Here is a 15000-nt window from a genome sequence, read left to right as displayed (position 1 = left end):
TAGTCTTTATTCTCGCTCTTTATTCATATTCTCGTTCTCGTTCTTACTCTCTATCATATTATTTATTCCCTAATTTATGCTCTTCATATTCTTATCCACTTTCTTATTGGCCTCGTATTGTTATGCTTATTCTTTGTCTTCTCTTTTATTCTTACTTTTTCTCTTATCTTGGCAGGTGCGGCGACCACATCCTGCGAGACGAGTCGTTTTTTAAATTGTTCTTGTTATTATTGTTGGTATTGTTATAATTTTTTTTCTGTTGTTATTGTTATTATTATTAATATTATTATTATTATTATTATTATTATTATTATTATTATTGTTATTATTATTATCGTTAATGTTATTGATGTTATCATTATTGTCAGCGTCGTCATTATTGTTATTAATGTTATTGTTATTATTATTATCATAATTATTACTATTATTATCGTTATTATTAGTATTAGTATTGTTTATTTTTATTACTATTATTATAATCATTATTATTATCATATGTTTTCAGTCTTTAGCCAAAACCTTTTTTTGGTCATCACTTCTACGTCAAATGGATATTTCTCTTCGTCCTTTATATATTATTGTTCTACAGGTCATCCTCTGGATATCCTTTATCCTTTTTCTGAGTCATCTTATCATTTATTTCTTTTCTTTATTTTCATAATTCGTTGTCTATGTTTCCCTCTTACTGTCATTCTTTAGGTTATACTTTCATATTTTTTTTATCATCCAGTTCTTTTCATTTGCGTTTTATATCATACAGTTCTTTTGTTTTCATTTTTATTACTTTCTCCATTTTGCTTTTCGTTTTATCAGTAAACATTTTTTTTTATCATGCAATATTTTTCGTTTTCGTTTTCCATCACCTTCTATTTTCTTTTATGATCCTTCTTCGTCTGCTTTTCCTTTTTATCCACTCCTTTTATATTCCCTCTTTACTCTCCTTTTATTTTTTTCCTTTTTTATTCATTTCTTTTATTTTCCCTCCTCATCCTCGTTTTATTTTTCATTTTTTATTCACTTGTTTTATATTCTCTCCATCCTCCTTTTATATTATTTTTTATCCTCTTTTTTATTTTTGCTTTCCATCCTCCATTATTTTTTTCCCTTATATTCATCCACTTATTTTTTCCTTTTTATTCACTTCTTTCATTTTTCCCTATTCATCCTCCGTTTATCTATTTCCCTTTTTTTATCATCCCTCTCCTCTTCTTCCTCCTCTTCCTCCTCCATGTTGTGTCTCTCTATCCCTTCCGTCTTCACCTTTTCAGGGTCAGTCTATCTGCCCTTCACTCGCCAGCTGCGGTGTACCCTTCTCTCATCCTTCAGGCCAGATGTGTCCATGCTCCATCCTTCAGGTTTAGTGAACCCTTTTCAATCTCCACCCTTATTCCACCCTTCACCCTGTTTTTTGGCTTTTTTGGGGGGGAGGGGGGGAGGGGGGTAAGGGGAGGGCGGGGGGTAGCGGATTTTTTTTTCAATTTTTTTTTTTTGGGGGGGGAGGGGATCTTTTTTGTTTTGTCTCCACCCTCTTGCAACTTTCACCTATATTCGGATTAAATTCTTAGCCACTTTTCACTCTTTATTTACCTTCATCCTTTCCTTTCCATCATTTTTTCCCACCCTTCCATCCTCTTTGTGTACAGACACATGAATATGTATCCGTTTTCCACACGTTTTTTTTCTCTCTCGCTCTCTATCAATCTATTTATCTATCTATCTATCTATCTGTCTGTCTGTCCACCTCTCTCTCTTGCTCTTGTTCTTGTTCTTGTTCTTGTTCTTTTCTTGTTCTCTGTCTCTCTCTCTCTCTCTCTCTCTCTCTCTCTCTCTCTCTCTCTCTCTCTCTCTCTCTCTCTCTCTCTCTCTCTCTCTCTCTCTCTCTCTCTCTCTCTCACACACACACACACACACACACACACACACACACACACACACACACACACACACACACACACACACACACACACACACACACACACACACACACACACTCATCCTCATCCTCGATAAAACATCCTTTTCCCCTTTCCCTCTCCCACTCATCCTATCTCTCACTCTCTCACCACCTCGCTTCTATGCCTCCCGAGTGAATCATAAGATGTCTAAAACAAATAGAAATAGATGATGATTTTAGTTCTAAAAGCACATGGCAAAACACGTGCATCGCTAAACCCAGGTGGTCTCGTTATTCCATGAACACCTGTTGGAGTCATCAGTCAGTCTGTCTATAAGTAAACATCTTATTTCCTTCATTTCATTGTTTTCTGGTGCCAAGAATTTCACAGCTTAGGGTTTTTCTTTGTTACTTTGGATGGCAAATTTAGTGTTTGCACGTTTGTTTGGCGTTTTATTTCATCGTTCAAAAGCGATGAGATACCCGCTTTTTAATCATTTCACAGCTGTTACTCTAGGACATCTGTTGGAGGCTATGATTATGCATACGGGCAATATCCTTTAATGGCAATAATTATACTGACGTGTATATATATATCTGTATTAAAGCAGCCTACATGACATCTATATGTGTGCATATATATATATATATATATATATATATATATATATATATATATATATATATATATATATATATACATATACATATATATTGTAAGATTAATGTATATATTTACGTAGACTAGAATTAAATTTTCAACCTACTTAAATGCATTTTACTTACTCTATTGAGTTTTATGAATGAGAAGATCACGCTGATAAATCACATGAGTCAATAGGTTCACACATGTCTGTGGGTGTGCACACACGCTCACGAACACGCCACACGGACAATCACACATGCGGCACGTGCTCTCAGTGAGCTAAAAGGAAAATTGACCCTTATAGCTGTTCTTTGCATGTTATTCAGGCCTTAGTTCCGTCGCGGCTGGTGACTGTTGAGCCTCTTAAAAATGCTTGCATTGTGTACATAGACATGCAAACTGTTCTCCTGTGTCTGTCGCTCTTTCTCTTTCTTTTCTCTTTTCTTCTTTTCCTCTTTCTCTTTCTCTTATTTTCTCATTTGCTCTCGCCCGACCACTCTCTCTCTCTCTCTCTCTCTCTCTCTCTCTCTCTCTCTCTCTCTCTCTCTCTCTCTCTCTCTCTCTCTCTCTCTCTCTCTCTCTCACTCACTCACTCACTCACTCTCTCTATCTCTCACTCGCATTCTCTCTCTCTCTCTCTGTCTCTCTCTCTCTCTCTTGAGATGTAACCTTTTGTCTCAATAAACTTGTCAAAGTCAAAAAAGTCTCTCTCTCTCTCTCTCTCTCCCTCTCTCTCTCTCTCTCTCCCTTTCTCTCTCTCTCCCTTCCTCTCTCTCTTTCCCTTCCTCTCTCTCTCTCTCTCTCTCTCTCTCTCTCTCTCTCTCTCTCTCTCTCTCTCTCTCTCTCTCCCTCTCTCTCTCTCTCTCTCTCTCTCTCTCTCTCTCTCTCACACACACACACACAACCACCCCTCCCTCCTGACTACTTCTAACCGCCCCCTCCTCCGCCCTCTCCTGCAGGAGGCGTGGAGCGGCGCCTTCACCACCTGAACGAGCTGGTGGCGGTGGCGGAGCGACGTCGCGAGGAGCTGAACTCGGCGCTGTCCGGAGGAGCCCACGGCAGGGAGACAGAGCGGCAGAGGGTGCTTTGGGACCGGCGGGTCAAGATGCTCAGGACCATGAAGATGGGACTCGAGCAGATGAGTGAGTGATGGTTATGCTTTTTGTGTTTGGATCCTCTGTGGTTTGTGTTTTTTTTTTTTTTTTTTACTATTCTAGCACATTTATTTTCTTGTCATTATTACTTATTTACTTTTGTTTTTTTCTATTCTCTGTGTTTTGGTTTTGGTTTTGGTTTTGGTTTTCATTATTTATTGATTGATTTGATTTCTACGATGAAATGAAATATAAATATTCTTTTTTACTTTTCTTTTCTTGGCTATTTCGATGAAGTGATAGTTATTAAGTGTTCTGGAAAAATAGTTATTTTGTGATTTTGATGAGAACATAGGTCGCAATGTCTAAAAGTTCCTGGTCCCCGCAGAGCCACCCAACGCGCCCAGTGCCGCCACAGTCGAGGTCATTGACAGCACGAGAGTCAGAGTCACCTTCAGAGAGCCAGAGTCACAGCACCTCGCCATCACTACGAAGTTCAAGGGTACTGTGTCCCGAATTCGTTTTTTTTTCATTCATTCATTTTGGAGGGTTCTTAATCTTTTCACATATTTGGTTTTGGAATTTTCTTTGGTAAATTATATGCCTGCACACGTAATTGCTGGATTAGATTTTTTTTTATTTTGATTAGTTTAAGACTGGGAGAAATTGTGTATACTATCTACAACGCATTTTCCCTTTCTTCTGCATATTCAACAACATAATTACAACCGGACTCCTTATTTACATACATCTTTATTCCTCCTTTCTGTTCCAGTGAAGTAGAGTGTTTGTTACTCTTTTTTGAAGTGTGTTTAGCCACATACTCCATCCCTACTCTTTCCTCTTCCTCTTGCAGTCGACTCGAATGTATCCAACAACATACTCCCACCATACAACATTCTCTCCACGTATATCCAGCAACATACTCCAACCTTACTCTCTCCTCTCCTCTCTCGCAGTGGAGTGGAGTGTCTGCTACATTCCCTCCACGCATACCCAGCAACATACTCCAACCTTACTCTCTCCTCTCCTCTCTCGCAGTGGAGTGGAGTGTCATGCTACATTCTCTCCACGTACACCCAGCAATCTACTCCAACCTTACTCTCGCAGTGGAGTGTCATGCTACATTCCCTCCACGCATACCCAGCAACCTACTCCAACCTTACTCTCTCCTCTCTCCTCTCGCAGTGGAGTGGAGCGTGGACGAGTGGACGAGCGTGTCCGGGTGCCTCGAGATCCACGACCTGCGCCGCATGACCGCCTTCATCGACGGCCTCGCGCAGGGACAGAGACACCACTTCCGCGTCCTGGCTGGCAACATGAAGGACTACGGACCTCCTCTGCCGACGACGCCTCCTTCTGCCATACCGTCGAGTGAGTATGCCGTCGGGGAAGGAAGGAGGAGAGTCGAGTAAATATGAAAAGGAAGTAAGGTAGAAGAATAGAAAAGAAAGAGGGATAAGGAAATAGGAATAAGGGGAGTTTTGGGTTTGTGTAGTGGTGTTGGGAAAATAAGAAAAGGAAGCAAGACAGAAGAAAAGAAAAGAAAATGAGATAGATGAATATAAAAGAAGCATGGTAGGAAAGCGAAAAGAAAGAGAGATAGAGAAAAAGAAAAGAAAGATTGAGAAAGGGAAAAGAAAGAGAGATAGAGGTTAGGAAAAGAAACATACAGTAAAGAAATAAAGCTGAAAATTAAAGAAAAATATGTACGTATGTATATTTAAAGTATATATATATATATATTTAAGAGAAGATATTAGTGGGGGTTTGATTATGAGTTTACAGGAATGATAATCAGTTCAGAATTTTCAGTAACATGATAGATAAAAAACAAATCAATATTTCTACCGGTCCATTACCCGAAAATCTACATACTTAAATACAGCATTGCTAGATTAGATCCATTTACCAAATCTTACCTTATTGCACATGATAATCAACTCCCCCCCCCCCTTCCACGCTCTAGACCAGCGCGACATCTCTTTTATAAATCATTTAACGAATCGCCATAAGTCATTTTGGTTCATTCATTGATATAAATGATAACTGACCTTTACCCCTTTCCTCCCTCCAAACCGGTGCGATTCATTTACATATCCTTTGTAAATCTTCGCAAAATCTTTCATTAATATATAGGATGACTGTTCTCCTCTCCTCCTCCCTCTCTCCCAGCTCCTCTCTCTCTGTCAGTCTCTCTCTCTGTCTGTCTGTCCCTCTCTGTCTCTCTCTCTCTGTCTCTCTCTCTCTCTCTCTCTCTCTCTCTCTCTCTCTCTCTCTCTCTCTCTCTCTCTCTCTCTCTCTCTCTCTCTCTCTCTCTCTCTCCCTCCCTCTCTCCCTCTCTCCCTCTCTCTCTCTCTCTCTCTCTCTCTCTCTCTCTCTCTCTCTCTCTCTCTCTCTCTCTCTCTCTCTCTCTCTCTCTCCTCATGACATCTCTCTTTACAATCCATGCCATTCATTATGACACCTGACAACTAACCTCTCTCCCCCTCCCTCTGCCCCTCCTCCAGGCTGGCGCGACATCGACTCCCGGAAGCCCCGCCTGGACGGCCAAGTCGGGGACCTGGACAACCTCTTCAACCAGGTGTGCAACTCGCGCCCGCAACACGCCGCCGAAATCAAGGCCATAGAACCCGGTCTGGAGACGCCCCTCAACCTCCGGAAGGCGCAGAAGAAGAAGAGCATCAAGAATCTTTTCACGCCCGCGCCCAAGTTCCATAGAAATTTAAAGAGGTAAGTTTTTTTGTATTTTCTTTAATGGAAAATAGAGGAAAGTCAGCTTGAGAATTTATTATTCGTGTCTATATTTATCTGTATTCTTATAAATAATTTCGTGTTTAGAAATTTAAAGAAGTAGGGCTGATTATATAGATAGTTATATAGATAGATAGATAAATTTTACTTTTCCTTAATATTAAAAAAAAGAAAGAGTACTAACCTCAACGCTGTATTCTTCATATCTCTATCCACCCACATCCCCATTTTCTTTCTTCCACGCATCCACAATCCGCGAACGATGACTTCACTTTGCCATTATCTCTTCTCTTCAACAGAGGTTCCTATCTAGCGTGTTTAATATACTGCGAGGACAAAGTGCTCGTGACAACAGAAGAGTTTCCTCCGGTCGTGGAGGTCGACGACAACTACATGAGTCAAGCGAGGTCCCATTTTCATTGGCTTCTGAAGGTGGGTTTTTTATCTTTTCGTCTTGATATTTATTTTGTTATTGTTGTTGTTATTGTTCTTGTTGTTATTATTATTAATGTAAAGCTTGGATTGCTTATGTTAAAATCCTCCTGTTATAAAACTAGGTCTGTCTATGTTGAAATCCTCCTGCTTTTTTAATCCCACCTACAAAACTAGGCCTACATATATATATATATATATATATATATATATATATATATATATATATATATATATATATACATATATATATATATATATATATATATATATATATATATATTGGAATCCTCATTTTTAACTATAAAAATAGGCCTAAATATCCTCCATTTTTTCAAACTTTTTTTTTATATAAAACTAGGCCTATGTTGAAATTCTGTTTTTTCACCCCAGTTATAAAATTAGGTCTATGTTCAATTCCTCCAGTTTTTTATTTTTTTTATCGGTATATCCATTAATCCACGTTCTCCCTCAATCCAGGTGGCGACGACGTGGGAAGACGTTAAATCCCTCCGGCAAGACATGGAGCGGGCGGGGTCTGCCTCCACCGTGCCCTTCAGAATCAAGTTACTTCAGGCTGCGGCGAACATGCAGGTGAGTTGGTTATGTGTGTGCGGGGATGGAGGGGGATGGAGGGAGGGAAGGGGGAAGGGGGGAAGGAGTTTGTGGGGAGTGGAGGTGGGAGGGGTGTGTAAACCCTCCTTTTTGAGTGGCTGGTACATATTTCTTCTTAACCATAACCGAGAGTATCAGTGCCCCCAAATATTTAACAAAACTTCCTCTAAAATTCCACACCACAGTTGTTTGTTATTTGTAATTGTCCCTTTATTCCCTATCTTTATAAATCTTCCTTCTCCCTCAGACGACCCATATAAACCCTTTTTTCACCTTCTTCCTCCCCACAGACCTTCTATCTCCCCACAGACGACCCTTATAAACCTTCTTTCACCTTCAGACGACCCATAAAAACCATCCATCTCCCCACAGACGACCTTAATAAACCTTACTCCCCTCAGACGACTCTTATAAACCTTATATCTCCCCACAGACGACCCATATAAACATTTCACCTTCAGAAGTCCCATATAAACCTTCTATCTCCCCACAGACGACCCATATAAACCTTCTTCCTCCCCGCAGACCACCATTATAATCCTTCTATCTCCCCGCAGACGACCCTCGGCATACAGGACCTGGGTCAGTTCCACCACAAGCCGATCAAGGACAGCAACGGCACCTTAGTCTTCTGCACCATCCGCCACGTGAAGTCCACCAAGGCCGTTTCTGCCATGAATGTGAAGTGGATTCCGTTGGCGAAGCTGAAGGAAAAGAAGATCACAACTTCGGGTAAGAGTTGGGTTGTGTTATTGAAGTATGGAGGGGAGAGAAAAGGGGTTGTGGGTTGGGTTGCATCATGGTCATGTATAAAGGTGAGAAAAGGTGTTGTGAGTTGGGTTGCATCACTTTTTAAGGTGGTTGAGTGTTGTTGTTTTATATCGTGAGTCGTAGTATGTGGTGAGTAGTATTCTGTTGCTAGAGAGTATAAGCATTAGCGTGCCATTCAGTGCCAGGTCGTGAATGTTGCTGTGTCACTACGAGTATTATGATGCTTTGATGTATCTTTGCTAACGTCTGTTTGGTGAAAATTTAGTAAATTTCACCAGATTTGAGCAAATTCATTTTCCTTGGTATTTTGCTTTGATATTACATTTTCATTAGTGCCAGTCAAAGTTGTATTTAACTGAAAAAAATATTTTAGCATAAACGACAAGAGATAAGAAATGATGTATTATAAACAAAGCAACACCAACTTATTAAAGTCAATAAATCGTAAGGTGGCATAAACATGAATATTCACGACTTACATATATGTCAGTCACAAGTGACAACCCTTATACTAACGAATCATAACCAGAGACAATAACCTTTCCCCCATCTTACAGGACAAGGCCTACAGTCAGGCGAACCAGGCACATTGGCAGGGGACTTGCTGCTCTCGTCCCTCCAAGATCTCATCCTGTACGACCAAGTGAGCCGCGTCCCCCTTCGCCGCGGTCTGTACCTGGGCTACCTCAAACTCCAGAGCTCTGTGGATCTGCTGCAGGTCTTGGTGCCCGAGAAGCAACCAAATATGTTCCCCCATGCCAAGATCAGGGATAATCCGCATGTTTCTAGGTATGTGTGGGTTGGGAGGAGGGTGGGTCGTGCTTGTCTGTGTGTGTGTGGTTTGTTTGGTATGTAAGGTGAGTGGATGGTGAGGCAGGTTGTGTGTTGAGTTTTGATGAGCCTTTTAAAGACTATTTTATATCTTTAAAGGCTGATATATGTAAAATGTGCTGCCTATATCCTTTGAATCTGATGTGAATGAAATGATATTCATCCTGTCCTTTGCCTTTCAGGGAAGAGTGGGATTGGGTGCGGAGTCTCGAACTATCCAGTGGAGACCAGTGGCACTTGTCCGCACAGACAGAACCAGCTGAGGGGGAGGAGGGGAGAACCTCCCCCCTGCCACCTGCTCCCTCGCCAGCTCAGCTCGTGTGGCACTCCCAGCTCGGCCAAGCGGCACAGCAGCTGCTCAGTCAGCTCAATGTGGAAGGCGAGGCTCAGCAGCAGCACAGACTCTATTGCGGAGAAGTGCTGGAACTCAGCCCCGACGTGTCCCTCCTGCTGGTGATGCCCCCCGTGGATGCCGTGTGCTCGGCCCCGGGGCAGGAGGACGCCATCATGTCCCAGCCCTCGCTGACCACCATCCCCCTGCAGATCTTCGAGATGATCCACATGGGCACGTACCAGAGGGAGCTCATCGGGAGATACGCCCGCCTCTCCTACATCCTGGAAATGGACACGCTGATGGCCCAGCACGCCAGCCGGGAGGCCTTCAGCCAGGACGAGGTGACCTGCTCGCGGGATCGACTGTGGCAGCTGCAGACCTTCCAGGAGCAGCTGGACGTCATATGGCGGGGCCTGAGGTGGGTCATGGACGCGATAACCTACGCTAGAGACAAAGCGGCATCTGGTGCTCTCCTGACGACCTTGCTGTCGTGTCCTTCCCCCAGGTCCCCGTGCATCACTCACCCCCCAGCAGTACAACAGTCGCCCTCACACCTGCCTGCTGCCAAGTCATCCTCGCAGGACACCCACAGCTCGAGTGAGTCCCTCCAGCACGGTGCAGACAGCAAAAGACTCAGAAAAGATGACGACCTCAACTTCAGCATAAAGAAATCCGATGCTCCTAGAATGCTAAAGTCAAATACCTCAGAAAACATTAGAGCAGCAGTGAAATGTGATTCAAGGTTTCACAAGTCAAAGACAGCTGAGTGCTTAGTTCATAGTAGTGGCTGTGTACAGAGTTGCGGCAAGTCATTCACTTCTCTGAATGACTGCATGTTAGACAGTGAAGAACAGAACGAAAATGTGCCCCTGCTCTCGTGGAACGGGGAGAAGTTGCAGTTTAGTGGCGAGAGGAAAATGTACAGTAAAGACCTCCCAACGTCTAGAAGTGAAAACCATTTACAACACTGTGTAGATCCGGGTTACCCTCCGAGAAAGGCCAGTGCTCCTGCGTTTTACGATACTCACGAGGGATGCCTCAAATCCAAGTGCTGTAATAGTGAACCAAAAATCAATCACCAGAGCTCGTCGTCGTTAGAATCGGTCGAACAAGGTAAGCGAAAGAAAAACAGTTGTGCGAGCATCGAGTACGAGGAGACGATGGCCAGCAGTAAGTCTCCCACGAGCAGTTGTTACGACCTCCACCAGCGGTACGGGAGTAACTTAAATGTTGAAATCCAGCGAGCAGGCAGTAGCCTCAGTCACGACTCCGAAGCCTCTTTCTCTAGCATGACGGCCAGTTTACGTTCCTTGTCCTCGAACGAGACGGAAACGGACACCCTGAGTCTCATGAGCAAAGAGAGCGGGAGGAGTGAGGCGAGCGAGGCGAAGAGCACGGAGGGGGAGGAGCTGGTGGAGGGGGCCGTGCGGAGCGAAGAGCCCGCCATCATCCAGGTGTACGCCGCGTACGAGACGGGCCTGGCCTCCGGCACCTCGGTCAAGCTGCACATCACGCCCAGAACGACCGCTCGGGAAGTGATAGACTTGGTGGTGAAACAGCTGAACATGGCGGTAGTGTTGAAGGGGCGGGGCGGACCCATCTATGGCAACGAAAGGCTCAAAGACTTCTGTTTAGTGGCTGTGATTGGTATACGGGAGAGGTGTCTTCGAGACGATTTCAGGCCACTCCAGCTGCAGAATCCCTGGAAAAGAGGAAAGTTATACGTGCGGCTGAAACACGACGTGCTCGCCGCCCTGGAGCAAAGTAACTCCAGACACTCCGCGTATCTGTAAGACCCAATTTCACTGTACATTCCACTGTACATGCATACACGCATTGCCATTCTATCCTTCAGACACTTTATATTCAGGAAGGCCATACTCCTTCATTAGAAAAAAAAAAATCATACTTCACATTATTCCTAATGAACATACATGGAAGAAGAAAAAAAAGCTGAATTAGTCTATAGATACAACAATGTCGAATAGTCCAATAGATAAACACGATAGATGTTTTGTGCAAGTTGATTTCGAAATGCTTCTTTTAATCCAAGAGTATTTATTAAGTATCATTTCACTCCGACGTCTTCAGGAGAGACTCTCATTCACGTGTTTCTAGCCCCCACCCCCCTTAACATAAAAGGAAGAACAGCAGGATGAGTCCGAGATAAAGTAATCAAGAGTGCATAGTTTTCTGTCACTCCTTGGGTCTAGCCGAAGGCCACATACCTCATAGAGAAGTCAGTATCAGATGCAAAGAAACATTCATGTCAGGTATTTCTGTATAGCTCATGCACACGTAAATGTAGGTGACAATAGATGACGTATTGCGTAATGCAGGAAATCTGTTGTTTCATTCCACAGTAAATTATAACAATTTTAAAAAAGGATATGTATGACATTTTATAAGACCTTGAGTTAACGAAGAGCACAAATAATATTTAACCCACTAAGTACTAGGAGCTAGCTGTACATTATGCAAGAATAACGTCAATAGTGGGAGATAACTAGATATATACGCTTCTTTGGAGTCCTCAGAGTCAATGCAAATCATTAAAAAGAGAAAAAAAATTATAGATAAACGTTATACAGTATTTCTGATAAACTGATGCTCAATATGTGAACCCTGTTGTCGTTTCAGTATATAAGTTATTTTCATATAGAATGACACTTACATGAGTTGTTTTAGCCATGTATTGAAATCTGCCATAGTTTTCGAGGCACAAGACGCCAACCATTTGGAAATTTCGAACTGAGCAACGATTTTGCTATCCAATGAATGAGTTTGATTTCGAACATCGAGACGCATCAAAATTAAGAGTATATATTTATAAAAAGAATGTAATTATTTGTGTCCAGCTCCCTTCGTTTTTCACTTATTGATTGATGTTTTTATCATTTGTTTTCATCATCATCGTCATCCCAGTGAATTTAAAGTCCAAGATATGAATTGTGAGTAAGCGAAAATGCCAAAATTTCATAAGGAAACCAGTGTTTTATGTATTTTATCCTTTTCAGTCATGTTTGGAAACGTGCTATGTGCTTAATTCAAGGTGTTTCGTTACATGTACAGAAGACAGTGTACAATTATTTCGGGTGATGTGTATGCTTCATTGTATGGTTCATCATTGTATTTATACATTGATACTATTTTGTATTTTCTATTCAATAGTGAAATTTGTTACCTCTAAAAGGAGCGAAACTGTTTCAAATATTGATTACTATAAGAAAAAAACGAAACTTTTAAATACTGATACTATAAAAAACGATACTTTTAAATATTGATACTATGTTGATCATAAAATATTAATGATTAGAAAACAGATAATCTCAAATCAGTATTTTTAATCTTTTTTATGTGAACACCTGACAGTTTTTTTATCACAGCTGGAACTCGGAGAAAACCTCTACTGACTTTACACTGCATTATGATTTTCTCTCTCTCTCTCTCTCTCTCTCTCTCTCTCTCTCTCTCTCTCTCTCTCTCTCTCTCTCTCTCTCTCTCTCTCTCTCTCTCTCTCTCTCTCTCTCTCTCTCTCTCTCTTCAACTCCATCCCTCAATCTATCTATCTATCTGTCAATCTATCTATCTGCCTTCCTATCTATAGAAATAACCGCGTATCACACATGCATATTAAACCAATTAAACGTATCTTATTCCCACTAAACAAATTTGTTGGAACAGAGTGACATCATCCATTTAAACTCCAGAAACAGGGTTTTACTTGTGACTTCTTCGTTATTCAATCAGCATTATTATGAACACTTTGAACAAAATTGTCCCCAGTGACTTATAGACACAATGAAGGAGTTTTTTCACATCTCTTCTTCAATGTTTTTTTTTTCATTTTTGCCATCCTTTTCTTTCTTTCTCTCTCTCAAAACATTACGCCTATGCCCTACTGTACACTCAACTATAGAATTGGCAAATTCACACCCATTTCATATCATCAATTAATATTAAATAGTGTGGCAAGAAGACGATAAAAATGAAATATTGATAAAAAAAGAGAAGAGAATGGATTTATACTTGTGGAGTTAATTGTATTTATATATATTGTACAAACGGATTATTTTAGTAGATTAACTATTTAATGTGATGTTAAGTGGACCAAAGCCTTTTGCCACGACACCCTTGGCTTTCACTGCACGTAACCTGAATATGTTGTCAGCTAGAGACGAAGAAGAGGAAGAAGAAGAAGAAGAAAAACAAAGAATGAAGTGCTGTTATATTATTTGCAATGTTGTGTAAATTATACATATGTACCTTGTATATGGCATACCAAATTATGTAAATATTAAATAGTACAAGTATATTTGATGTTCAAATAAAAATAATTTATCTGATGGGTTTGTTTCTCTCTGTTGAAAACCTTGATTTTTTGTCTGTGGAAACTTGAGTGGAAGAACACAATTTTTTTTTTAATTATCGCTCAAATTATTTTTTGTTGATTCTAATACACAAATTTTTATTTTGAAAAATGAACAATCGATATATTTTTAAAGTGTATACGCACCACTTTTGCATTTTGAAATAGTATTGTCAACAAAAATAATTCAAATTTTATAAATGATGACAAAGACATAAAATAACAGAATAAGATTGCAATTAATCTCTGTTCATGATAATTGTAAACTGAATTTCATTTCTCTAAAATGAAACGCAATGAAGAGAACCATGAAAATTAACACCTCCAAGGTTGTCATGGAAATTCTAAACCACGCTACAGTTTCTTCCCGCCAAGAATGTTTTTTTTTATTACACGTATAAGTTTACAAAATAACTCCAGGAATGACATGATTCTTGGACAAGATCTTTTAGAGTAGCACACACACACACACACACACACACACACACACACACACACACACGCACGCGCGCGCGCGCGCGCGCGCACACACGCACGCACGCACGCACACGCACACGCACGCACACGCACACGCACACACGCACGCACGCACACACACACACACACACATACACACACACACACACACACACACACGCGCATTCACACACACACACACACACTCACGCGCGCATTTACGCACGCACGCACACACACACACACACACACACACACACACACACACACACACACACACACACACACACACACACACACGTACGCACGCACGCACGCACACACACACACACACACACACACACACACACACACACACACACACACACACACACACAAACACACACACACACACACACAAACACAAACACACACACACGCACGCACGCACGCACACACACACATACACACACACACACATACACACACACGCGCAGATGTTTCCACGTGGTCGACTATGATAGACAGCGCGTTACAGAAAGCGGATAAATGTAAAATATGTTCAACGAATTAGAACGAGACGTGTAAATGTAATTAACAAACGTAATTTGTATTTGCTATAAAATAAGTAATTATTTGAATTTCGTTATTTATGTAACGCATTTGTCCTTGAGAGCAAATTACAAAATATGCAGTTACTTTTACGTAAAGTGAACTTATATAACTGTTCCTCTAAAAAGCAGGTTTACATAAGCGTGAATTAAAGTTAATCTTAATGGAATACTGCCGACTAAATGTGCTGTTAATAGCAAATTTCTCTTGTGG

The 15000-nt window shown here is 41.2% G+C and overlaps 1 protein-coding gene across 10 annotated transcripts in view; it reads left to right on the top strand.

Moving 5' to 3' along the window:
* wake (wide awake) overlaps positions 1-13717 on the top strand; it is a 536842-nt gene extending 523125 nt beyond the window's left edge. For all 10 annotated transcript variants that reach the window (XM_070143882.1, XM_070143879.1, XM_070143878.1 and 7 more), the window contains 9 exons: positions 3500-3682; positions 4023-4136; positions 4823-5008; positions 6145-6367; positions 6688-6820; positions 7301-7414; positions 7993-8167; positions 8764-8995; positions 9220-13717. In XM_070143882.1, the coding sequence (XP_069999983.1) occupies positions 3500-3682; positions 4023-4136; positions 4823-5008; positions 6145-6367; positions 6688-6820; positions 7301-7414; positions 7993-8167; positions 8764-8995; positions 9220-11164 (3305 nt within the window). In that variant the 3' untranslated portion in view covers positions 11165-13717. The remainder of the gene's footprint in view (positions 1-3499; positions 3683-4022; positions 4137-4822; positions 5009-6144; positions 6368-6687; positions 6821-7300; positions 7415-7992; positions 8168-8763; positions 8996-9219) is intronic.
* The last annotated feature ends 1283 nt before the right edge of the window (positions 13718-15000 follow it).

Source organism: Penaeus vannamei, chromosome 31 (genome assembly GCF_042767895.1).
Source record: "Penaeus vannamei isolate JL-2024 chromosome 31, ASM4276789v1, whole genome shotgun sequence".
In the NCBI taxonomy this organism is placed as follows: Eukaryota; Metazoa; Arthropoda; class Malacostraca; order Decapoda; family Penaeidae; genus Penaeus; species Penaeus vannamei.
This window is presented reverse-complemented; position numbering and strand designations above follow the sequence as displayed.